Consider the following 25,780-nt stretch of genomic DNA (forward strand, 5'->3'; position numbering starts at 1 on the left):
AAGCGAAGAAGAAGAATTCAACGTTTCCCGGTAGTTGGGAGCGCCCTTAAGTGGCTTCCAAATTTCTTTTGGAGCCCGAGTTAAATAGCAATTGTGCGGATTCAAGTGCCATTTCGTGACTTTACCCAGCCGACGCACCGTGATGTTTTCCCCACATTAGCTGTTGGCTGGCGGCTAGCGTCTTCGAGACTCATCGCTGGTAAGTGTTATACGCAAAATAATGCGACATGTTTGACTCCTAATATGACTTTGCAAAAGATGTATTGGCAGCTCGCCTTGTTGTTGTTATCGTTGTCAAGCGTGCTAGCTGACTAAAGCTAACGCAGATGAGCTGGTGGCATCTCATCCGCGAAGATGGTCAAGCGGTTGTTGCAATCAAGCGCCGCTCAAGAGACGCGCCTTGATTTGTTCAAGCGACCGATCCCATAATGGGAAATTCAACAGAATGTTTTGTATATGATTTCCTGCCCTCTCAGTGGCTGCGCGAGAAAGTGATGTCAAGCGCCACTGGCAACTGCGTGTTTCTACTGATAAAATATATTCGGAATTTGCACTTTTTATCTTTTTTTTTTTTTTTTGCTTAATTTGAAGACTTCCCCTTATACGATTTGATCAAGCAGCAACTTTTCTCCTGGAAAAAAACCCCCCCTCAATTTGACGGATGTTTATCTGACTCACTAGCGCCCCTAGATGCGTGTTGTGGTAAAAGCAGCACCGTGTGCTCTCCAGCTGCTCAACGAGAACCAGTTTCCAACCTTTATGGAACCAAGGCACATATTTCACATCCATCCATCTTCTGAACTGCTTATCCTCACTCGGCTCGCGGGCGTTCTGGGGCCTATCTCAGAGGCGGGCTACACCCTGAACTGGTCGCCAGCCAATTGAAGGCCATATATAGACAATCAATCATTCACACCTACTGGCAATTTGGAGTCATCAATGAACCTACCACGCACGTTTTTGGGATTTGGGAGGAAACCCACACAGGCCCGGGGAGAACATGCAAACTCCACACAAGCGGGGCCGGATTTGAACCCGGATCCTCAGAATCGTGAGGCAAATGTGCTAACCAGTTGACTACCGTGCCACCACATATTTTCCGTATTATAAATATATATACAAATGTTACGGCACACCACCAAACACAAATGTCACAAAACGTTTATTGCTGGAATAATGATGATCTCGACTCGATGTACTCATAAATGTAGTGAGAGTGAAATCTGGGCCTGTTTAGTTATTAAGCTATTACCTTATTATTCTGTGGTATAAATGGCAAGCAGGATACACAGCTTTATTGTACCTTCTGCTATTATTCTGCCCGTCAAAGACATAGGTATTAAAAAAAGATACATTATTTGGAGTAAAAAAATAGACCAATTTTGGCAAAGACTTCAACTTCTCTCTTGGAATGAAAACAAAAAACAACAACAATAAAAGTAATTATACAAGTACAGGTTAAACATTTTCAGACAGCATTGAGAAGTAAATAAATATTTTTTTTAGTATAGTCATACACACCCAAAAAAATTAAAAATAAAACATTCCTGACTGCAATGAGAAGAAGTATTTTTTTTTAATATGGAGAGTTGTTTGCATTTTAAAAATACAATGAAATAAATAAATATCTTTCAGAAAGAAATGGGAAGAAGAGATTATGAGGAACATGTCAGATTTTGCTCAATCGGCAGGTACTAATATTTCGGGGCACTCGGGGCTATATCCGTAAACACGCTGAGCAATCGGACTGATTAAGACTATTTCTTTATCGGTATTTGATTACAGTTACATTCCGGACTCACTAAATCGGTTGTTCGCCGACACAGACAGCGAAATGGAGGAGGCCTCGGAGGTGATGGAAAATATTGTGTTCCGAGGAGCAGAATTTGCCGTGAAGGTAGAAGTGGATAAGGGTGCGCTGCTGGTCGAAATCTCCGATTCAAAGACGGCAGATCAATGGAAGGGAGAATTTGATCCGGCGTGTAAGTTGGATCACAGTTATCGTTCACAGATGGCGGACAGTCTGCACAGTAAAGTCACTTCCTTCCTGTTTTTGCAGACATTGAAGATCTCACACGAAAAACTGGCAACTTCAAACAGTTCCCCATTTTTTGTAGCATGTTGGAGTCGGCCATGAGAAAGGTACGTTGAAAAAAGGAGCACGACGACGTTGTAGGTGGCTCGCATGCGCACAAGTGCATGGAAGGATGGGAACGGACAGGAAGGCGCTCCAGGCTGCGTGAGCTGGAGCGGACAAGCATTCGCTTTGCTCTCCGCTCAAGCGAAAAATGAGAAAATTCACGTGCTCTCTCGTTCCCTCTCTCCAGGCGGGAACGTAAATGAAGGAATTTTGGGTGCGCCTCAACCGGACTGACGTTTACATCATAACACAGGAAGCAAGTGCACACTTGCGCATCTTCCATTCGTCCATTGACTGTAGTAAACATCCAAACACAAGAACAACTTTTTTTTATTGGATTTGAATTTGAATTAGAATTGAAATAATAATAATCATTGAATGATACGGTTTTTCGTTTACAACTTAACATCAGACTCACCCTGTGACTCACTTTTTTCCCCCATGGACACGACCCACTATGAGTCGTCCAAAAAAGAAATCATGTATGAGGCATGACAATAAGCGTTTCTTTATTGCCACACACCGCATGTCATCCTTTTAAACATAAAAACACATATGTGCCAAGTCCAATTTGAAATGAGCGTATATGAATGAATTAGTGTGCGCCTTGTTTTGTGTGTGTGTGTGTGTGCATTTTCCACAGACGAGTGACTCTGTCACTCTGGACCTGTTGACCTACGCGGACCTAGAGTTGCTGCGGAACAGGAAAGCGGGAGTGGTGGGTCGCCCTCGAGGCCATCCGCAGTCGTGCGCTCTCACCGCCAAACGTTACCTTATTCTCATCTACACGGTGGAATTTGACAGGTCCGTGTAACTTTGCCAATGACTTCCCTCCTTATTGTGCGCACCGCTGACTTGTGTCCTATCCGTAGGATACATTACCCTTTACCGCTGCCGTATATTGGAAAGCCGGACCCGGCCGCCCTGCAGAAGGAAATCAGGACCCTCAGGGCAGAGCTCAGCGCGCTCACTTCTCGGGGGGTCGACAAGTCTGCGGAGGTCGAAATCCACCGCTTACGAGCAGAGTAGGTCGAAGGTGGTCTTTGTCATTGTGGAATTGGGGGGGATTTTCAAAAGGTGGACATGAATGGCGACACTGCATATGGGAGAGAAACTGGACATTTGTAAAATAGCCTTTAACTTGAATGAATCAAGAGCGAGACATTTCAGATTTGGAGGAATCCATTGAACCCGTTTAGCAGATAGGCTTTCATGTTTCATGTTATGTCTCTGTTTGAATGCTTGTTTGTTGCTGTCCGTGGGCCATTTGGTACTGGGCTGCACCCCGGTCACCAAACATTTTGGCGGTCTGCGATCGCGGGTTTACATTATTTGTATTTCATTCATTTCCTGGGTTGAAATAGTTCATTTCCATGACAAAACATTATTACATATAAATGACATGCACATTTTACGATTCACAAAATCAATATTGGCTGAAAAACCTAGCTATTTTCGTTTTTTTGTGGTCTTTCTGAAACGCCCTATGATCCCACAAGATGTCGCCAAAGCCCCATCTCAATAGGAACGTCGCGTTGATGCATCTCGACTGAGACAAGCTTTGTATGTCACTTTGTTACACATGCGCTTAAGCAGCATTTTGTTCCCCGATATCAAATCATCATTGGTCATTTGTCTTTAAGGGTATTGTGAAATGATATTCAACTCTTGAGCAACCATAGTTTGTAAACAATTACTATAGGAAACCATAAGCATTTATAATGGGGTGTCAATAACTAATGTTTTTTCCCTTTTTCGTTATTATTGCTACTGATTGGCCAGGACAAATCACAGTTGTACGACCTTGTAACAACATTTTCAGAATTAAAACAAAAAAACATGGTTCCTTGACCTATATAGGGGAGAAAAACAAATAAAAAAGATCATCATCATCTTTTCCATTTCCCATGGAAATTTCCGAAACTCCCCAGCTGGACCTGCCAAGGAAGGTTTCTGGCTATTGACCAGAAATGGTGTGCATGTGGCGATGTGACACTTTCCTTGGACGTCTACTAATATTTTTTTATTTGGGTTTTATCTCCCAAGGCTGGCTCTGATGAAGGAGGAGAAAGAGGCCATCGGCAAGGTCCTGGAGCGACTGCAGCTGGGCGGAAGCGCTTGTACCTCCGGCGGACGTCAGGACCGGAGGGGTGGGGACGCGGTGAGGACCTTGGAGGAGCAGCTGCTCAAGGAGAGGGCCAAGAATCAGCACTCAGCCAGCAAACGATGCCAGGAGCACCGTCTCCTGATGGAGCAGGTGGAGCGCTCGTGGACGTCGTTCCACTTGGATTTGTTAACGTTCCCGCTTTTAACTCTTTCCCTCACGTCCTTCAAGCTGGATGAGCTGAGGGCTTCCGAGTGCACGCTCCGCCTTCATGTCAAGAGTCTCACCAATGAACTGGCACTTCTACGCAGAGGGTTAGTTAGACAAGCTGCCATTTTTCTCTTTAGAGTCACGCTTCTGTTACTTCCAGTGGTGGGATGGTCAGGGCCAGCAAGGCCTTCTTGCACTGACCTTCATTGACAAGCTATATTCTAATACAGCGTTTTCCCCACGTATACGCTATTGCCCCAAAAATCTATTCGTGGATGAACAGAAAAAAATTAACCTACTCTTCGTAATTTGCTGGTACAATTCACCTATTCGCAGTTTTTGTGCTCATGCCAAAGCGCTGTCTCATATAAGTACTGCTTTAGCACCATCTTCCTGCTAGGGAACTATGTTGAAGAGCGGGGAGGAGCTTCATTTAGTCAGGCCATAGCACTGTCTAATAGAAACGTAGTGCTTTGCTGCTACCTTGTGGTGTCTATAGGTAGGCATTTATACACGTTTTGAGGGGGGTGCCGTTCGGCCGTGGATTTTGGCTATTTGCAGCAGAGCTTGGTCCCTATCTCCCCGAATAGCTAAAGTTGTTCCATCCATTTTCTGAGCCGCTTCTCCTCACGCGGGTCGCGGGCGTGCCGGAGCCCATCCCAGCTGTCATCGGGGAGGAGGCGGGGTACACCCTGAACCGGTCGCCAGCCCATCGCAGGGCACATAGGAACAAACAACCATTCGCACTCACAGTCACGCCTACGGGCAATTTAGAGTCTCCAATGAATGCATGTTTTTGGGATGTGGGAGGAAACCGGAGTGCCCGGAGAAAACCCACGCAGGCGCGGGGAGAACATGCAAACTCCACACAGGCGGGGCCGGGGATTGAACCCGGGTCCTCAGAACTGTGAGGCTGACGCTCTAACCAGTCGTCCACCGTGCCGCCCTAAAGTTGTTCCATGAAATGATATCAATTCATTCCGATCAGTCTGTTCTCTTCATTTTACCTCAATACTCTTGGCTGCACTGCTTCCACTATGTGTAAGTGGATGTTTGATTTTTTTGTTTGTTTGATTAGATTTCAGCCTCATTGTGCCGCCATATCAAGTAATCATATTAGAATTTTGATCTTGCATTGGTCCAGATGTACGTGCCACAGCTGCGTGCTGTCACTTTGTGTGTTTCTATAGGTTGCACAGTTCGTATAATTGCGGCGTGATAGTGGTGGTTAAAGTCGAGTAAATCCTCACTGAAGGCCCAGACACCGAATGCATAGCTCGCCACTGCTTCCTTCACCGTTTAAATGTATAAATCTTCCCCACTCACCTTGTTTCTGAAGCAAAGGGACGCCCCAGTCCGGATGCGGGGAGATCTGTCGCTTACGCAACCCTGTCCGGGGTCGCTCAGGATCCAGAGAACGCAGAGGAGACAGAGTGCAAAGGTCAACGGAAAGAGGAAGAAGAGCGGACTCGACGGGGCCCCACGCTCTCATACGAAGGTCGTCACCTTCGCCCACCGGTAGGAACTTTGCCACCTGTAACATAACGTAGAGAGAGTGTAATATTTCATCAATGGAACCACATATTCCAGTACTTGTTGAGTGCTTAGAAAAAGAAACAAAGTGTGACACATTTTTCACGCTCGTTTGTGAGCCAAGGCAGCTATTTTAAAGTCGAAAGATCTCACAGCACAGCAACCCAAAAAATGTCATAAAATGTATATACAAATAACGATGAGCTCATCTCAGTTTGCGCACAAATTTGCTGTGAAATCTTTCCGTTGTATGAATAACAGGTAGATACGGAGCATTTCATTGGTCTGCATGTCACGATAAGTCGCTGGCATAAATAGACGAACAAATACACATTGTAGTAAATAATTTTCAGACTTGTGAATTGGATTATTTGCTGCGGCACAGTGGTCGGGAATTACTCATCAGACATCAGCCAACATTTTGAAACCAAAGCATCCACTACAATATGAGACGTTTATTTCAATGTGATTTGTTTGTCCGAATACATTTGAATTAAAAATGCATTTTAATAACTTTAAATGTGGTTAAAGTGTTTTGGAGGAGTTCAATTATTTAACAAAATAAAAAAAACAAGAATATGGTTGCTTTATATTACACTTTTTCACCTATTGCGAGTGGCCCTGAAATATAATTAAAATGTACGTACTTACTCGCAGGGTCCCGAGCGCCTCGCTTTGACCCGACTGCTTACATCCAGGACCGACAGCGCCGGCTGAGAGAATCCGAACTCAAAAAGTAGGTTTCTCCCCCAAAATCTGAAATTGACAGCAAGTTTCTTGATTTAGGATTATGATGATTATTCATTACCGCGTCTCATGCGTGTCAGACAGTTAAAGGTGCGGCGAGACTTAATGGTGTCGCCGTCGCTGGTGCCCGAGCGTGGGCGTTCCCGCTCCAGAGAGGCTTGCCCTCAGTTGAGTCGCTCCGGCAGCCGAGGTAGAAGTTTGTCTGTGGAGCGGCGAGGGAGCAGGAACTCCTCGGAGAGCTCCTTAGTGGATTTGGAGGAAATGACCAAGGCGCTGCTCAGGTGAACTTCCTCAAATGTGAACCAAGTTTGCATTGATCCTGGTGCGTGCGCTCATCTAATCTTCTTACAGGAGAAGGAAACAGACGTTCAATGGCCCCAGTGCGGTGAGTGAGGTCTCTTAATGCTCATTGGTGACATGAAACGTGCACAATATGTAACGTCGGTGACTTAACAGTCCAGAGGGAGCCTTATAGCCCGGAAGCCCTTAAGCAGCACTCCAACATACAGGATGAAGGACAAAGGTAACGTCGCGTGTCTGCTACACATTCCACATTTCTCAACACAATCAAAGCATTTTCGAGAATGAGACATTTTACACATTTAACTGAGCTGCCCACATTTCTCTGCCCATTCAAACATCCATATATTAACACAATTCAGGACGCGTCGGAAAACATTTTTCACACTCCCACATTTTCCATGACAACATTCCCAAATCCATGCAGACACTTTGCATACTTAGCTCCTCCTCCTCCATTTCTCAACCAGTTCAAACCATTCAACTTCCAAATTGTTAAGCTCATTCAGGACATCTCACAAAATATTTTTTACATTCCCCAAATTCAGATTTTTGGTTGTATATTTTAAATTTTTCATGATAAAATTCCAAATGAAATTGATAGTTTTTCAAATGTACCTCAGTCATTTGAATTAAGCTTTTTTTAGTCTCATATTCAACATTTTTCTTAATGAATTGCACAGCATTTCAATTCAGCGTTAGCTCTTCTGCATTCACACGCATTTCCTACTGAAATTGCATTCTCTAGTTTAATAGATACAGTATTTCTAATGTGATCATATCCCTGCGCATTGATTTACGGTGGTGTGAAAAAGTGTTTGCCACTTTCCTGATATTTTCTTTCCACTTAAATAGGACCTGCCTGACAAAGTGAAGTAGACCAAGAGATCCTTAAAAGCTAAACATCATGCAGAGATCGAAAGATATTCAGGAACTAATGAGAAAGAAAGTAATTGAGATCTAACAGTGTGGAAAGGGTTATAAAGCCATTTCTAAAGCTTTAGGACTCCAGCGAACCACAGTGAGGCCCATTATCAACAAATGGTGAAAACAGACAATAGTGATGAACCTTCCCAGGAGTGGCCGGCCGACTAAAATTACCCGAAGAGCGCAGGGACGACTCATCCAAGAGGTCGCAAAAGACCCCACAACAACATCCGAAGAACTGCAGGCCTCACTTGCCTCAGTTAAGGTCAATATGACTTCCCCATCAGGAAGAGACTGGGCAAAATATGGCCAGCATGGCAGAGTTCCAAGACAAAAACCACTGCTAAGCAAAAAGAAAATCCAGGCTTATCTCAATTTTTCCAGAAGACATCTTGATGATACTCAAGACCTTTGGGAAAATACTCTGTGGTCTGACGAGACTAAAGTTGAACTTTTTGGAAGGTGTGTGCCCCATTACATCTGGCGTAAAAGTAACACCGCATTCCAGAAAAAGAACATCATACCAACAGTAAAATATGGTGATGGCAGTGTGAGGGTCTGGGGCTATTTTGTCACTTCGGGACCTGGAAAACTTGCTGTGATAAACGGAACCATGAATTCGGCTGGTTGCCAAAAAATCCTGAAGGAGAATGTCCGGTCGTGTGAGCAAGCTGAAACGAAATTTGGTTCTGCAGCAGGACAATGATCCAGAACACACCAGCAAGTCCATCTCTAAATGGCTGAAGAAAAACAAAATGAAGACTTTTGAGTGGCCTTGTCTAAGTCCAGACCTGAATCCTTTTGCGATGCTATGGCATGACCTTAAAAAGGCGGTTCATACTCAAAAACCCTCCAATGTGGCTGAATTACAACAATTCTGCAAAGATGAGTGGGCCAAAATTCCTCCACAGCGCTGTAAGAGATTAATTTTAAGTTATGGCAAACGCTTGGTTGCAGTTGTTGCTGCTAAGTGTGGACCAACCAGTTTAGGGGGGCAATCGTTTCTTCACACAGGGCGAAGTAGGTTTGTTTTGTCTTTGACTCATATTTAAATTTGTTTGATGATGGGAAACATTTACGTGTGACAAACATGCAAAACAAATCTGAAATCAGGAAGGGAGCAAACACTTTTTCACACCACTGTATACTGTCACGCTCCATTTCTCAGAGAGCTCCATCGACACAGGCGCGGAGCTGTCGGAGATAGACGCCAGGCTTCAGGCCCTGCAGGAGTACATGAGGGACTTGGACACAGGACATTGACAGATGGCACAGCATGCAGCCCAACATAGCTCATGTGCTGCACTCGACAAGAGCTGAACAGCGTTTGCAGCTCTTGGCGCCATTTTGTTTCTTTTCCCTCTGCATGACCCAGAAACAGCTCAGACTGCTTTTTTTTTTCCAGGACCTCAAACATCAGGAAATGAAAGCAGTCACAGAAAGTCTCCAGCCTACTTTTTCATGACTGTTTTCAAATATTTTTTTATTAATGTAAAATAGTATTGTGAATAAATGTGGCTATGATCCAAACAAGTGGATTTAACTTAACATTTGTCAGTGTTGCTTATTAAATGTTTTGTTTAAATTGTACAGTTTTGCATCCTTTACAGCATCAGCACGAAGCAGGGGCGGCAGAAGTTCTCACAACCTGTACATAAAAGAAGCAATGAATACCTGCTTTTTCGCAGTTTGGCATCTGCAAATTCACTTATTTCCTGTTGATGTGCTCAGGCCAAAGCAAAAGTATTGCTAATAAATTGTATTTTACATTTTAGTGCGAATGAACCATGTTGAAGTGATTTGAAAAGTTTCATTCTGATAAAAGTAGCGCTTTGTCTCCAAATTGTGGCATCTTGGTGCCAAGGAACTTTGTCGAAGTGAAATGAAGAGTTTAATTTACACAAAAGCAGTGCTTTGCTGCCATCTTGTGGCATCTATTGGCAATTATCAACACATTTCTCGACAGGGCTCGGTTCCTATCCTACACGAATAAAGCGGAAACAAAGTAGAAGTACTGATCAACTGCTTTAACTTAAAGTAAAAACATATACACTCTGAAATGTACTTCCCACAAAAGCAAAAATGATTTCTTCCTGTCAGTTATATACAGTACATGTATTGATAACTTGGCACAAGAACAAAAAGTCCAAGATCTCAGTCAGTCAATGAAGGCCTCAACGGCGGTAAACATAACCTCTCAATTGACATTGTTTCTATGTCATATTTTCATATGTGGAGGTTGAAAAAAGTAACAAGTCCATTTTGTCAAAGTATACACCCTTACACGGAAAGTAGCGTGCATCTGAAGACTGAGGCTTTTGCGGTTTGGTATGTGCCTATTTCTTTGTTTCTTGTATTGCATGGAGTATTCTCAGGGTCAAGTATTTACTTCTTATTTTTTTTTGTTACTTTATTGATCCTTGAAGGAAGTAAACTTCCTCGCATGTGTCAATGACAAGAACAGTGCAAGAATGTACAAAAAAGCTAAAATGCACAAAAGGCAAAAATAAGAAATATTTTAATAAACAGAGAAACAAGTCTTAAATAGTATTAAAGTATGTCCCTGTCCTGCTCACCGAAGCGTTAAAGTGTCTTATGCCACTGAGAGAGACAAAAACTGATACTGATTCTATTACTTAGTATAATACTATACGAATTACTATCAGTCTTGGGGAAAAAAGATGAGCACTTCAGTTATTAAGGCATATAGCATTCTTTGTGGAAATCATCACATGGATGAACTATTAAAGTGCTTATTGTAGAAAACATGGTTATGCAAAAGTTGAAATGATTTAAACAATGAAAAGATGGCACATAGCTGGACAACTGAGACTGTATGCATGTTTTTCATCAATACCAAATGCTTCTCTTTTTCTGCCTCCTTCACTTATTTGTTGCTATTTGCTGATTTTCAGCAGATGCCGCCCCCTGCATCTCTTGATTGCGTCGCTCACTCAAAATGCTCTGGATGTGCAGTGTTAGCTGGAATACAATCATGGCGGGCATTAATTGCTTATATATCATCACATAATAGCATTTTAACTTACTGTTCGCTGCTCTTCAAGAACTTCTGTATTAAAGGCCTTTCTCCGCTCCAGCTCCTTAGTGTCAATTTGTTTCCACTGAACGGCCTTCAACCTGATCTGATCCATTGGCAGTTGTGGATTCTGGCGCCACTGAAACAGAAGGAAATACATCAATATTTATCATGAAACTTGGAAAGCTCATGCAGTAATATGAGTTGCAGGCCTTCTCAACTCGCCAAAAAACTAGCCTGGTTTACATGGAGCCTTTTGTTCCGATTAGAATCGGTCCGTCTTGATGTAAAGGCGCAGTGTCGTCATCATTTACGCACTTGTAAAAATGGCGGCTTGCGACCAGGGTTCGTATGTGACGGACAAATTGTTTTGAACGACTTGTAACTTTTTTTTTTTTTTTTTTTTTATAAATCGAGCTGCTTCCTGAATAAAATTGTAAAAACAATCATCTTGATAAATCACGTGATGTTTACATTGATCTGTGCATGTCTCATGTCTGTAAAACTGCTGTTCCGATTGAACATAGTGGCCCATCTACAGCTCATCTGTCTAGGGTGCAACAGAAGAACTTTATTTGAGTTCTACATTTAAACATGTTAAAATGCTTATGTATACCAAATAGTTAAGCTGGCATCTATTATATTTGCTTTCTTAATGTGCTCTACTGATTGGCCGAGGGGGTAGTTAAAGAGTTAAGATGGGGAATAAGTTGGGTACGTCCTAACTGAAGGCCCAGGCACCAAATGCACGGTCCGGCACTGAATTTGATAAACGGCAGAAAGACATTTTTTAAGCAGTAACAAGTATAGACTGCTGAAAGATCCTCATTTTGCCCTGAAATGCAGACATTTCTTAGTACAAACTGGAATTAAGATTGCGATTGAGTAATTTTCAAGTTCTTTTCATTATTGAATACAACTGCAGTGACTCCTCACCACATGTAGCAGGTATTCCTCAACAGGGTGAGAAGACATGGCCTGCACGGCCTGGAAGGAGGCCGCTAATTTTGCTCTGCTCTTGTTCAGCAAGTCCTGCAAACATATTTGTTGTGTTCAGGCGAATGCAAAGGGGCACAGGCCGTAAAATGCAGCATATTTACCACTAGCTCTTCATTGGTCCTCAAATTCAAGGTTTCCGGCTTAATTTTCACTGGGGCGCTGGCTGGGTGGGACTAATACAAAGAAACATTTATATTATAATGGAAAGCGTATATGTACGCGAAGCTGCTGCCGGCTCAGTGTACGGCTCATTACCTCAGCCTGATACTCGGCCCAGGCATCTTTGCGTTCTGCTTCAGTGAGCTCCTCCTCTTGTTTATGGTCCAGCAGAGACGCATGCTCATGGTAGCTGACTATGTGGTCTTTGCACTTCTCCAAAAGCATTGCCAGAACCTGATCCTAACAACAAATGTGGATTACAGTTATTACAGAGTCAACAAAGCAAACAAACAAAATTTTTTAAAAACTTTCAAATGGTTACCTTTGGCAAGTCAGAGGTCTTCCGCTTGCTTTTCTTGGAATGAGGCTCGTCCAACAAGTCTGGCTCAAACGTGTAAAGTTCAGTGAGCTCGGAAAGGGTGAAGTGTCTCTCGATCTGCTGCTGATCCACAACTCGGTAAGACAAAGACTGCTTCGTCACCTGGCGATCGTAGATCTTCTCCTCCATTGTGCCCTACACGTCAGCATAAACACGATCAAAGACAGATTACTGTGAAGCCCAGCTATTTCATAAAGAATGCATCTAGCATTTACACAATCATGAACCCATGTTACATGAACAACTGTAAACAATAGGTCAATTATTCAACACAAACAGTCCACCGTCACAAAATAAGGAGCTACAAACGTGGACAAAATTGTTTGTTAAGGCCTGTTTCACAAGCTTGTTTTTAAAAATAATTCTGTTGAACCACAATTCAAATGCAATGTCAGATTTGTATTGGTTAATTTTCTTTACATTTTTATTTATTATTAATTTTGTCACATTCAAGTTATTTCTGTGACCACTGTGGGTTTTTGTTTCATTAACATTTAACTCTCTTTAAAAAACAATGACCAAGTCCGAAACCTTGGTGTACTAATAGATTCCAACCTGACTTTCAACAGTCATATCAAATCAATTACTAAAACAGCCTTCTAGCATCTGAAGAACATATCCAGAGTGAAGGCTTGCATGTGCCAAGCAGACCAGGAGAAGCTCGTCCATGCGTTCATCACAAGTAGGCTTGACTATTGTAATGGTCTTCTGACTGGATTCCCCCAAACGAGCATTAAACAGCTGCAGCTGAATGCTGCAGCTCTGGTTCTAACCAGAACAAAGAGGTCAGAACATATTACTCCAATTCTAAACTCAGCTTTAGAATAGATTTTGAATTTCTGCTACTGGCCTATAAATCACTCAATGGTTTAGGTCCTGAATATATGAAAGAAATACGAATGGAATATAAAGCCAGTAGGGCTCTGAGATTGACAGAATCGGGTCAAATAGCGGAGCACAGAGTCTAAAGCAAACATGCTGAAGCAGCATTTAGCTCTTATGCTGCACACAAATGGAATAAATCGCCAACAGAAGGGACGTCAGCCTCAAGTGTAAATGTTTTTAAGTCCAGGTTAAAAACTCTTCTTTTTTCTCAAGCTTTTTACATTTCCACTTTTTAATTATCTTTCTTGCACTGTATATTGTTTGAATTGTATTTTTATTTATCTCTCCGTTTTTAAATGTATATAAGATGTTTTTTTTCTTTTTTAAAATGCTTTTATACTCATGTAAACCCCATTGAGTTACCTTGTGTATGAAATGTGCTTGCTTTGCTTTCCTAACAGAGGGGTCGCAAAAAGATTGTCAGTGTGTGTACATTTTCAGTTCATTATCATAGTCATTCCACAAGTTAACCCATCTAACCGACATCAACAACATCTCTCTTTTATATTCGTTCTCGTTTTAGGTTTTTTTGAACACAACCGTTCCCCCTCAGACTGTAACAACTCTCTCCTTTCACACAGCGTCTGAGCACTGTGGAAAGGTAAATTGTTGTGTATTTTATACATTTCCTGTGCTGTTTTGAATTTGACTAAGTCATAAAATTTGAGTGTAGTTAAGTTAATAAATAGTGGATTGGAGGGTTCTATTAGGAGGCTGAACTAATAATTCTGATGGCTTTTTTGGGAGCATAAAGATTGGGTAAGTGTTGGTTTTAGGTGTGTTGCTGCATACTTAAACAGAAAATCAAACATGGCAGTAAAAGTGTGTATAATGACTTGTTATTTAATACATCCTTAGTTTTATGAAGCTTTGAATTCTCTTAGTTTGGCAGTAACCTTCAGATCAGAATCAGAATCAGAATCATCTTTATTTGCCAAGTATGTCCAAAACACACAAGGAATTTGTCTCCGGTAGCCTCTTTTTTGAAGAAAATGTACTAATTATATCTGTTAAGCATATTACTGGTGCTCAAGGTGGTATTTTAGAGATACTTTTGTGTTCATCATTATTTTTGTTATTTTATGTACTTCTTTGTCAAACGTAGTTATTGTTGAACTTGAACACTTCATGGCAGGTGACCGGTGAAGCTTACCTGCGCCAAGAAGCGATACACGAACACTTGCTTGACCTGGCCAAAGCGGTAGACTCTGTAGATGCTCTGAATGTCGTAAGACGGATTCCACGAGGCGTCAAAGATGATCACCCTGTTGGCAGACACCAGGTTGATGCCCAGCGAGCCGGCCCTTGTTGAAATGAGAAACAACCGACCACTAAGGGGAGAGAAGATGATATCAAATTTGTCTTATGTTAGATGTCACCACATCGTTTCTTGATATAGTGAACGTAAATTAAAAATAAAAATAAAAAATTAATCAGCTGTACCGTGTGTTAGCGGGATTATTGAAACAATCTGCCCTTTTCGCCCGTAATGCAGCCGTGGTGGAGCCATCCAGACGATAGTAATCCATGTTTTTAATCCAGCTTCCCGCTATGTGAAAACAGAAGTCTTCTTTACGGTAAATGTACAGTGGGACCTAGACTTACGAGTTTAATTTTTAACTCAATATACTTTTATATCAAATCCATTTTACCCGTTGAAATGGATAAAAAATTCAATTGATCAGTTCCACACACCCCAAAACAACCACAACTTTCTGTGTTAATATCAACGGGACAGCAGCCAGCGGCGTGCTGGCCTCAATGGTGGCACCCCCAGGCCCACTTGCTTTGTCTCTAACACAACAATACCTTCGGAAGAGTCCTTTCTTCTCTGGGTAGAAGCGGCCAGGAAATCCTCAATCAGGTCCAACGAGATCAGGGACTGACTGAACACAAGTCTGAGAAAAGAAAAGAAAAATGGACTTGCTTTGTACGGAGGAAAAGTGATGAGATTGAGGGCCAAGAAAGGACACGTACACTTTGTCATTCAACGCTTCAGCCATCCTCAGGATGTCAAGTAAGAGCACCAACTTGCCCGAGTGCTCCAAGATTTTGGCGTCGTGTTGAGACAGCATATCTTTGAACCAGCACGGGTCTGAACGGTGTACCAATAGACATGAGTGTTTTCAATCCGCTGTTGTTACCACTCCGACACTAAGTGAATCTCAGTACCTTTTGATGCAGTATCAGCAACATTTGCTGCAGCGAAGGGGATCGGATCATTGGCGGTGCTGTTGCTTGGTCCACCACGGGAAGCAAAAGGGCTACAGTAACAGAGAAAACATTAAAAGAGTCTACCAAAGTCAAAACGTTCTGTACAGTGTTCCACTGCAATGTCATGGTGCACCTACAAATATGTTTATCTAATTAAATGTGTTTTAAAAGTGTGTTTTAATAAGTTTAAAACATGAGGGGCTAAAATTATAAAACAATGTCACCCTCGCAATAGATAGGGGTTTGTTGTAAGTGATCTCACCCCAGTACACCTTGTCGTCGGGGTTTCTTATCCTTTCAAACTATCTTTAAAAATTCTGGGATTTTATCCTCATGTAATAAGTCTAAAGCTATATACACAGTGAGAATTTTTCATAGGGGATAGGGACTGAGCCTTGGCACAGATAGCGCAAATCCAAAAGTAATTGCTTACAAAGGTTTGTAATAGGGAATATGCGCAAACAACTTCCGCATTCAGCAAAAACAGGTCAAAACACTTCTTTCCGACTCAGGTGAATGGCGAAGGAGACCAGGACCAAGCACCCTTAGGAACTTTAAACATCTTTAACGTGTTTTGTTTTACACAAGATGTCTTCAAGAACTACCGAAGATGACATTGTCCCATGTTTTGGCTTTATTCATGTTTACATATAACATATTACCGGTACATTCGTATGAATAAATGACATGTATTTAACGTTTGTCTGAAGACACTAGCCATAAAAAAAGCTCGACTTCAAACCATCGTGTTATCAACCCGTTGTTATGCTAGTTATTGCGACATACACAGGAGGCCTGTGTACCTGTCTTTCAGGTTTGGTCATGTGACGTTCCGCATATAGAGGACTGTCTATAGATGCCAGAAGATGACAGCAAACCCCTACTGATGTCAAAATGAAACTCCTCAATTCATTTCAACATATTTCCTGGACACCAAGATACCAGCAGATGGTGCACAAATACAGTATAGGTGAGTTGTTCAGCAAATAACTGAGGATAAGTCCCCAAAAGACAAAAAACAAAACAAAACAAAAATTGGTGAGTCGGCGAATTGCAAACCAGGAATATGCAGGGGTTCACTGTATATCTGACATAAAATGGCTGAGATAGGTCACAGTTTGACATATAATGTAACAGCGTTTGATGGTAAATTCATTTGGTATTACCTTCCCATGACCGGAGCGCCGGCATGATTCTTCTTTACCAAATGTGCCTATCATTAAAAAACAGTTAAGGCTTAAACAACATTTCATCAAAAATTGTGACATCTTTGTGAGTCTTGTTGTTTTACTTTGAGCGTTTTTTCTTTGGCCTTATAGCTGAGTTGAAGGCACCAAGGATGAGTCCAAACCCGGCTCAGGGCTTGAAAATCCTTGAACAGGTTGGCTCCGATCTTCATTTTTGCAGTGCCAATAACACTGCCCAAGCCTGAGGGGAAAACGTGCCTCAAATTAAGATGCTCAATTTGAACTAAACAATAGCAATGTGGGTTTTGGAGGAAGTGCTTCATTTCTATAAAAAAAAAATATGTGAGTACAGTTCTACCACTATAGATATGAAAACGAGATACGCCGAGTCAGACTAATCGACGTGCCGGCCATGTTGAAGAGGTTGATGTCCTCATCGAAGGCAATGCAGGGACATTGGATATTAAGTCGTAACGTGCTCATTTCGCAACCAATTTTCATGAGATTTACTTTTTTTGTCAACACCAAAACATGTGCTATCAATCCATTGCAGAAATTGGCTTGCGCGACGTGTGCAACCACACATGGCGGCACACCCCGTTGACAAATCACAAATAAAATTTAATTAAAATTTGCTGATCACATAGCATTCGTAGCCTCTTGGAACGTGGCAGGGAAGTCAGAGTACCCTCAGAAAACCCACGCAATTACGGGGAGAAGAGGACATGAGCCAAGATACGAACCCGGGTTTCTCGAATGTGATACAGACAGACTAACCACAACCTCACTGTGGTGCCTGCATGAGAAATTAACAACTATTATACACGTCAGTTCATGTTTATTTGTTTAATTGTGATAAGATGATTTGATTTCTTGGAATAAGTATTCTATTACAGCAGAAAATTATTTATTTTAGAAATGTGAATAACAACCACCAATCAATAATTGATCCATAATCAGGGACATTTTTCTGACCGCCCATGTCTACTCACCACTGACGTGCTGGAGGTAGTGAGTGTACAACTTATACTGAAGAGGTGACACTCGAACTGCCACCACATACTCGTATTTGGTAGGTAGAAACTCAGTCAGCTCAGAGTAATCTCTCCTCTAAAGGAAAAAGTGGTTTAGTGGTTACTGGGGCAACAGTAAAAATAATGATGAATTCAAACTCATTCTTACTTGCACACATCCGGACAGCATTGCATGGAGGACGTGTGCGCGCCTCTTCATGATTCGGACATCTTTGGGTGTGGAGTCAGCGCACTGGCCATTCTGTATGGGGTTGACGAAGCGGTTTCGGAATTCCCCCAGTGAGCCCAGAAGATTCCTCTTGATGAAGTTGACCATGCAGTGGTCTGTAGGGACAATATGAAATGGATGTCAGTTTTCACTCTAGAAAGTAGGGCTGGGGAATGTGCCCTTAAAAGAAAATCACAGATTTCCACCCCCCCCCCCACCCACAAAAATCTGATTTCTGACTTTTTTCCAAAAGAAAATTGTCTGATGAATTGCCCTGGCCTATTAGAAAATATACAGTGTTAACCATAAAAAGAACTGAGTGAGTCAGGTAAAATGAAGACGTCGGTTGTATTAGCGTAGTGGTGCAAACTTACACTCGACGAGGTTGTTTTGCAACGGCGTGCCAGTTAGCACCAATCTCCGCCGCGTCTTCACGGCACCCATGGCTTTGGAAATGTTGGAGTTCTCGTTGCGCAGAATGTGCCCTTCATCACAGATCACAAAGTCTGGACCTGAAGATGACCAAGTTGCCAAAACACCCTCAAAAAATGTCCAATTATCCTGAAAGATATAAATTATAGTACCTGGATCCACCAGTAAAGTATGAAACTGCTTCTTTAATTCGCTACCATCCAGTTTCGGGGATAGTGAGAGGTTTCTGAACATTTCGTAGCCCATAATCATCACACCTCCAGTACTGTGCCAGGTCTGCAGAGCTCGGAATCGGTCAGCAAAATTCTTTCTGGTGGCCAGCTCAGTAATCTGTGATATATTTGTATTTCTGACCATTAGCCATATGAGGATGCATGTACTCTATAGTCGGTTTAAACGTGTCCAATCTCATACCTTCAGTCTATCTTGCCCCAACTGTTTTTGCCATTTGTTGAACTCACTAACCCAGTTGAGAACAGTGTTGAGAGGACACACAACTAGGGCCGTTTTAAAATGTAGGATTTTCGACTGCAACACCGTGTGCAGGAAGGCAACCACCTAAAAAGAGGTATGAGGAGAAAAGAAGGAACATACAACATATGAAACCATGTTGGAACTAGAATGTCTCTTGAAAATTACTACCCAGAATCTCACCAACATTTAATCTCAGACTGTCAGATTCTTTCAGTTTTAAACTGACAAAACATGATATTCAATTTCCCTATCTATCTATCTATCTACTGAGCCTAGCTATCTATCAATCATCAATTAGTACTGCACTTTACTTTAGTGGCACTACATGTTAATCAATGCACCTATACCTGTAGAGTCTTTCCCAGGCCCATACAATGGGCCAGGATGCAACCTGATCCCAGAGAGGAGTTGGCCTTCTTCACTGACTCACAGCAGTTGTCCCAAATAAACTGGACTCCTGTTGATGAGCACAGAGAGAAACAAGAGAACACACTTTGAAAACATCACACTAGTAATAGTTATTAATGAGTCATCTGGTTATCTAATCATAATTATAGGCCCTCAGTATTTTGTGGTTCCTTCGCTGTTTTTGGTTGGGTCAGTAAATGTGCAGAGTCTTGTCTGGAAGCAAATAATGCACAGACTGCCTGTAGAAAAAGCCCCAAAGTCATTTATTGTAAAGGAAAATATGTTCAGTGATGTCACAGGGTCTGAAGACTGGAGTAGCAGCACGTGGGATTCCAGTGGTGCTGGCATGCACTGGGTAATAAGTTTAATTCGGCTGTGTGTCCATGACAATATGTAGCGGGTATACACAATTACAGTACCGTAATTCCTCGTGTATAATGCGCATTTTCCACCCCCAAATAAATGTCAAAAAAATCAGTGGTGCGTATTATACATGGGTATAGTTGTGCTCATAAGTTTACATACCCTGGCAGAATTTGTGAAATAAAGTTTTTTTTTTTTTTTTTAATATAAATACGACTGATGACTGAACAACAACCATCATTAATTTCTTTATGGTTATGTTTTGTTTGATGATAATGCTTTTTTTTTTTATGATAATGCTCTTTAATTTTTTTTTTTTTTTATTGAATCCTATTAAAATAAAACTAAAGGTGTTTCCCTGGTCCTTCCTGTTTTCTTTGAAAAACTGTACCCATCTTACAAATTCTGCCCGAGTAATCAAACATATGTGCACAACTGTGTGTTTTCTCATTTACTAAATAAAAGTAGGGCTGTGAATTTCAAAATAAGCGCAAGTAAATAAAAATAAAGTATTACGTGTTCATATACAGTGCTTCATTTCAGAATAATTATTTGAAAAAACTAACAAAATACAGACAATACTTCATGTTTTGACCATATGGGTAGAAGCAAACTCATGCATTGTAAAAATCCATTATACAGGAAGGGGTTTCCAGAATTTTGAGGTCAACTTTGGGGTTGCGTATTATACATGGGTGCGCATTATACATGAGAAATTACAGTACATACTGTATATAAGTATACTGTAAATGCCTTGTTAGCATTAGCCATTACCTGTTGCACCACAATGTGTTTGTAGAGTATTTTACGTGATGTTAACTTAAGAGTTACCGTGTATTGATCGCTTCAGTTGCAATTGCGACTGGAAGTGGTGCGCTTTGTCTGTCAGAATAAGAGTATAATTGATGTAGTGCTTTGTAAATGGTGTAAGCGCGTGCGCGCACGCACACACACACACACACACACACACACACACACACACACTCCAAGGGTGAAACCCCTGAATAATAGGAGGTTCTTTGCATTTATATTAAAAAAGAAAAGTGTTCTTAAACCACTCCTGATATTTTTCTTTTGGATTTATGATATGATGTGACAGGGGTCATGTTTGTTTTTATTCAACAAAATTAATCTCAAAATAGAAATGACAGTTTATTTTAGTTCATATTTTTATAATGTTGACTAAAAAGGACAGTTTGTTTTAAATATTGCAGCATAATCATATGTGGCCTGACCGACCTCTATAAATGGACCTTGGACTAATTAAAACAAATATCTGTGGCCCTTTTAAGATTTGTATTTGCATACCTGTGGACTACATGACACACATGCCACAAGAGGGCGTTGGTTGCCTTCCGATGACGTGTGTTGTGTACAGTACAGTGTATGTATGTGTATATATATATATATATATATATATATATATATATAAAAAACACCATCCATGCAATTTCTGAACCGCTTATCCTCACTAGTGTTTTTATTTTACTCGAAGAGCTGTGCTATTGTTCAACCTGTGCATAATGTTACAGTTGCTTACAACAATATGAACTGGACTTTTTAGGAATAAAACCTCTGCCTTGTTTTTGATGAAAACTTTGGCCTACTACGCTACTGTGTTTTGATGTTGGTCATGATAGTGGTACTTTGGGAGCATGGTTTGAAGTGGTACTCGGTGTTAAACGTTTCCACAGATATAGTAAGTCTAATAACGCATGAAGAACAACAATTGAAATGTGCGCACTGACCATCTACTTGATGAGGCTTCAGTTCGGTCACTAAATTCCTGTGCACCTGGACTAGAGGTGTCCTGGTCTGCTCATCCTGATCCAGAATCAGCTTGGTGGTGACAGACTCTTGAGACTGATCTACGACAATTGTCTGGAAAGCAACGCTGGACAGTCAATCTTGACGAAAACAAATGACCCACCAGAGCATTTATTGGTGGGTGGGTGTGTGGGTGTGTGTCTGCGCGCACGCAGTACCTCTCGTCGGTCCTCCATCAGCTGCTCCCGACTTGCCAGTCGTTTGCATCGCTCCTCCTCCTCTCGCAGCGCCTCCTGGGTCTCGGACCGGAGATTGTCGTCTTGGATAATTTTGCGGATCTTCTTGCGTCCTTTGGGTGTGCCCTGACTGCTACTATGCTCACCCTCTGCATTCTCTTGCTCGCTCTGCTCCAATGCAAGTAATGTTAAAAGTAAAACATCAAACCTCTCCTTGCCGGTAATGAATGGTGATTGGTCATGGCTACGGTCACCTCCCCGCTGCTGGTGTCAGACAACAAAATGCAGGTCACCGGGGTCTTGTTTACAGGCGGAGGGGGGGGCTCTTCCTTGACTTTAAGGGGTGGACTAGAACAAGAAAACGACACAGGATACCCACATGCAGTTTCTTTCATTTCCATTTCTATTATAGCACAATAGTCTTTGGTGGGGTTCACGCTGGACTGGCTGCCAGCCAATCACAGGGCACATAGACAAACAGCCATTTAAACTCACATTCACACCTATAGAGAATTTAGCGAGTTCACTTCAGCTAATGTGTGTGATTTTGGAATGTGGGAGGAAGCCAGAGAATACTATAGGCCATAGGTGTCAAAATCAAGGCCCTGGGGCCAGATCCGGCCTGGCTCATCATTTCGTGTGGTACACTAAAGCAAGGGTCTCTACTTCATGTTTGTTTATAAATGGATTTCTTCTTTTCATTTTGGCATAAATTTTGAACAGGTATTCCAAGCTATTTTCCATGACATCCAATGTCACATTCCATTGTTGTGTAAAACAATATGAGGTGTGTCAAAAAAGTTCCAGTCAGAAAAGATTCACTTTAAAGCCTAAGTACGAGTGATCCCCTTCATTGTGGCACAGATCATCAACCGGCACGTCAATTAGATTACGTAGAGTTGTTCAGAGCAGGAGAAGAGGCAGAATTTATGGAAGGACAACTCGTGGCTGCTCACCGTGACAACGAACACACCTGCTCACAATGCCCTGAGCATCAGACGGCTCCTGTCCGAGAACAACACGGTCGTGTTGGACAAACCTCCCAACTCACCCGACCTCAAGGGGGTTATTGTGGGAACACATGGACGACATCAATGGCCATGATAACTGAGCTGTAGAGGATCCTTCTAGGAGCACATGAAGGCATGGCAAAGAGAACCTGGAAAATGCATTAGACTACAGGCCAGGGGATTACTCCTAAGGAGGGAAAACCTGCACCTTGTAATTTGGATTTGAAATATCTTTTGTGACACACCTCTGATATTGTAATAAAATATACAGCATAAGTAATAATATATTGAAGTGATTATTTCTTTCAGTCATTACTGCCCTCTGAGGGGAACCATATCTACAATGTGGCCAACCCAGCTGTGAGCCATCACTAACTTGTTGCTGTTCCCCAGCAGTCATTTTGAAGTAGCAATACAATACGATGCTGAATGTTTTAGAGAGGCAAGCTTCAGCACTGTTTTTGTCTCTCTAATTTTAACTGTTTGTACTTTTTGAGAATAGCTAACTTTGTGTCTTCTTGATAAGATTAGATGAAAAGTGTGGAGTTAGAATTCTCACTAAATACATGGCATTTAAAAATTTTGGAAATGTCCTTGTTTTTGTGTGCTTTTATACTCAAGAAACTAATATCAATCTTATCAGTTATGACCAACTGGTCATTATAGCATCAAACATTGGAAATAAATAAATAAATAAAAACTCCTCCTCCTCCTACTCAATGGTAACCCTAAACCTTTGCATCGTCCAATATGTTCGCCTGTTGGATCAAATACTCTTTTGTACTGTTCAAAACAAAGGGGATTTTTTAATTTGTATTTCCTTTTGTACCTTTCTAGCTTCTCTTCTTCCTCTGATTCACTCAGCTCCTCGCTCATTCCAAGTCCTTCCAGCTCCGACGAACTATTATCAGTATCTCCGCTCTCATCATCAGCTGGACATAAAGCAGCGTCACGTTAAGAAAATTCCAAGACGAGACACAAAGGCAGTGCTCCATGTATGAGGTGTCCTTACTGCTAAGCTGCTTGGGTGTGACTCTCCTCTTCTTGTCTGCCTTTCCTACTTCATTCCCTGATGCTGCCTTGTCACTTCCTGCTCCCTCATCCAAGGTGAGTTTGTGGCGCAGCAAGTGGTGCTGCTTCAAGTTGGGGCCATCCGTGTCAGCGTCAGTAGACGACGAGGACAAGTTTTCCCCTGCAGCAGACATTTAAATGACTGTGTAACCAAGGGGAGGCTTGGACTCCCAGAAGACATTTTAAACAAACCCATGTGACTTGTGCTTATTTGAAAGAGATGCACAAGACTATTTTACAGGGCACACTCACCATTTCCCTCTTGTCCACATTCTTCACAGACTTGTTTAAATTCCATTTCAGCCTCAGACTCATCATCCTGTGTTTCCGCATCTGATGACAACTCATCAAGCGATGAGAAGTTGGCATTGATTTGGGCCAAAAGTATATTCTTAGCGATTCTTTTAAAAAGTAGAAGAGAAGGACAAGGTACCTCAAGTTCATTTCATGATCAGTCACATCAGCTTCAGCTTCACATCAGCTTCAGCTGGATAGATAAATATTGCACGGCAAAAATTGTATCAGGTTAAGTCAGTACGACCGGTTAGTTGTAAGGGCCCTGCGACAAAGACAAACTTCCATTATGATCATATAGCTTTAGTAAGTCCGTGAAAGACAAACAACATCCGATCAAGAATGCAAAGCTGCAAAGGTGAACTCACTGACGCATAGTAAAAGTGTCATAGCTTCGCATGGGAAACAGCAGAAAAACACTGATCAGACATTTTAAAGAGCAAACATTTATTAGAGCAAGCAAGTTGTATGCACAGATGCCACCAAAACACAAGACATATTCTTAGTGTACCCCCCCTGTAGGAGCGGCATTGTTCTCTTTTTATTACATCATTCCCCCCCCTGCATTTTTCTTTAACCAATTACCCCGTAATACACTATACTGTATTGACAAATGTATTGAGACACAAGGCAATTACACCAAGAGGAAGTAAAAAAAAAAAAAGAAAGAAAATATAGAGTTGGTCTCCCGTCCCTTTGTTGATATACAGCTTCAATTGCTCTGGGAAGGCTTTTTACAAGATGGTGGCGTGTGTATTATATATTATATTTTCTTCCACTCATCCAGAAGTACATTTGCGAGATTAGAGGTCACTGACTGAGACCTCAGAGTTTCTGCTTTGTGCACATTCTGTACACTAAGAGCTGTCCAGAATGTCTTGTTAAGATGAAAAATTAAGATTCAGGGAGAAAAAAAGAGGTCTAGGTCCAACCTACTAATTGGTTAATTGGAGGATAAATCCATTTTGTTGATCCAAGTCCTCTGTACAATATAAAACATTTACAACTACCACATATATAAATAAAGACTGTACATGTTAAGTCATGCACATTGTATCTCTATACTACACTGCACATGGAGCAGAATTCTGAAGTCTCCAAAATCATCTTGCTTCTGATTGCCATGTTTGAAAATGGTGAAAAAACTATGACGTTTAGATGCAATGCATTGGTTTTGACCGATCAGTCCAGCGCTGTATTAAGACAAGTCAACCCATAATGAAGCACGTTGTGTGGGAATTCTTCCAGACTTGAGCTCAATTGTCCATCCCATGTAAAATCTCCCAGAAATCCCGATGCTTGTATATGCCCCTAACCTGAAAGTAGGTCATCAACATGAGTCGCTAGAGGGAGGGGAATAACCATCTTCACTGGCACTGAATCCAAAGTGTTAAGACCGGGAAGGGTTACATTGTAGCGGCAAAAGGATTGGGAGTGCTTCGTGGGTGGATTGCAAAACAAGCACCAGTGAAGTATATTACACGTTTTGGCCTTAATAAGCACAAACAATGTGATCTTCACATTCTTGCTGACCATTTTACTAACGAATCAAAAAAGTCACTTTGTCACAAACTACAAACAACTGAGTCGAGGGCTACAAAATCCCACATTTAAGACATTCCTTCCTAACAGCACTGCATTCACTGCTGTGCTGTCAGAAAA

The 25,780-nt window shown here is 41.7% G+C and overlaps 2 protein-coding genes across 4 annotated transcripts in view; one reads left to right on the top strand and one right to left on the bottom strand.

Moving 5' to 3' along the window:
* Positions 1–9,793, top strand: ccdc61 (coiled-coil domain containing 61). Of its 3 annotated transcripts, XM_061703407.1 has the most exons (14): positions 1–199; positions 1,636–1,691; positions 1,786–1,982; positions 2,060–2,142; positions 2,784–2,944; positions 3,013–3,165; positions 4,187–4,397; positions 4,476–4,558; positions 5,794–5,972; positions 6,645–6,723; positions 6,815–7,015; positions 7,086–7,119; positions 7,191–7,257; positions 9,130–9,793. In XM_061703407.1, the coding sequence occupies exons 2-14, from the start codon at positions 1,642–1,644 to the stop codon at positions 9,222–9,224; spliced, it is 1,593 nt and encodes a 530-aa protein (XP_061559391.1). In that variant the 5' UTR covers positions 1–199; positions 1,636–1,641; the 3' UTR covers positions 9,225–9,793. The 3 variants fall into 3 exon arrangements, with proteins under 3 accessions (XP_061559391.1, XP_061559392.1, XP_061559393.1); XM_061703408.1 differs by lacking the exon at positions 1,636–1,691; XM_061703409.1 differs by lacking the exon at positions 1,636–1,691 and having other exon boundaries at positions 1,827–1,982.
* The window catches only part of LOC133416474 (transcriptional regulator ATRX-like), a 27,433-nt gene continuing 9,079 nt past the window's right edge, over positions 7,427–25,780 (bottom strand). Inside the window, exons 11-35 of the mRNA XM_061703406.1 lie at positions 24,077–24,225; positions 23,766–23,945; positions 23,583–23,685; positions 21,998–22,091; positions 21,726–21,911; positions 21,489–21,621; positions 19,317–19,426; positions 18,910–19,053; positions 18,648–18,825; positions 18,438–18,575; positions 18,004–18,179; positions 17,814–17,931; positions 16,926–17,062; positions 16,801–16,847; positions 15,593–15,684; positions 15,398–15,515; positions 15,230–15,318; positions 14,864–14,969; positions 14,574–14,751; positions 12,479–12,670; positions 12,253–12,396; positions 12,099–12,170; positions 11,935–12,030; positions 11,009–11,137; positions 7,427–10,943 (exon numbers count right to left, since the gene is read on the bottom strand). Coding sequence (XP_061559390.1) covers positions 10,845–10,943; positions 11,009–11,137; positions 11,935–12,030; positions 12,099–12,170; positions 12,253–12,396; positions 12,479–12,670; positions 14,574–14,751; positions 14,864–14,969; positions 15,230–15,318; positions 15,398–15,515; positions 15,593–15,684; positions 16,801–16,847; positions 16,926–17,062; positions 17,814–17,931; positions 18,004–18,179; positions 18,438–18,575; positions 18,648–18,825; positions 18,910–19,053; positions 19,317–19,426; positions 21,489–21,621; positions 21,726–21,911; positions 21,998–22,091; positions 23,583–23,685; positions 23,766–23,945; positions 24,077–24,225 — 3,208 coding nt within the window. The 3' untranslated portion in view covers positions 7,427–10,844. The remainder of the gene's footprint in view (positions 10,944–11,008; positions 11,138–11,934; positions 12,031–12,098; positions 12,171–12,252; positions 12,397–12,478; positions 12,671–14,573; positions 14,752–14,863; positions 14,970–15,229; positions 15,319–15,397; positions 15,516–15,592; positions 15,685–16,800; positions 16,848–16,925; positions 17,063–17,813; positions 17,932–18,003; positions 18,180–18,437; positions 18,576–18,647; positions 18,826–18,909; positions 19,054–19,316; positions 19,427–21,488; positions 21,622–21,725; positions 21,912–21,997; positions 22,092–23,582; positions 23,686–23,765; positions 23,946–24,076; positions 24,226–25,780) is intronic.

This window comes from Phycodurus eques, chromosome 17 (genome assembly GCF_024500275.1).
Source record: "Phycodurus eques isolate BA_2022a chromosome 17, UOR_Pequ_1.1, whole genome shotgun sequence".
Lineage (NCBI taxonomy): Eukaryota > Metazoa > Chordata > Actinopteri > Syngnathiformes > Syngnathidae > Phycodurus > Phycodurus eques.

What these genes read in the sequence shown, in the direction of transcription:
- ccdc61 (XM_061703407.1), top strand. Translation starts at nt 1,642, where the DNA reads ATGGGAAGAAGAGATTATGAGGAACATGTCAGATTTTGCTCAATCGGC. An exon ending in ACCGTCTCCTGATGGAGCAG is followed by an intron (nt 4,398 to 4,475) that starts GTGGAGCGCTCG and finishes ACGTCCTTCAAG; the next exon opens with CTGGATGAGCTGAGGGCTTC. An exon ending in CGTTCAATGGCCCCAGTGCG is followed by an intron (nt 7,120 to 7,190) that starts GTGAGTGAGGTC and finishes GTGACTTAACAG; the next exon opens with TCCAGAGGGAGCCTTATAGC.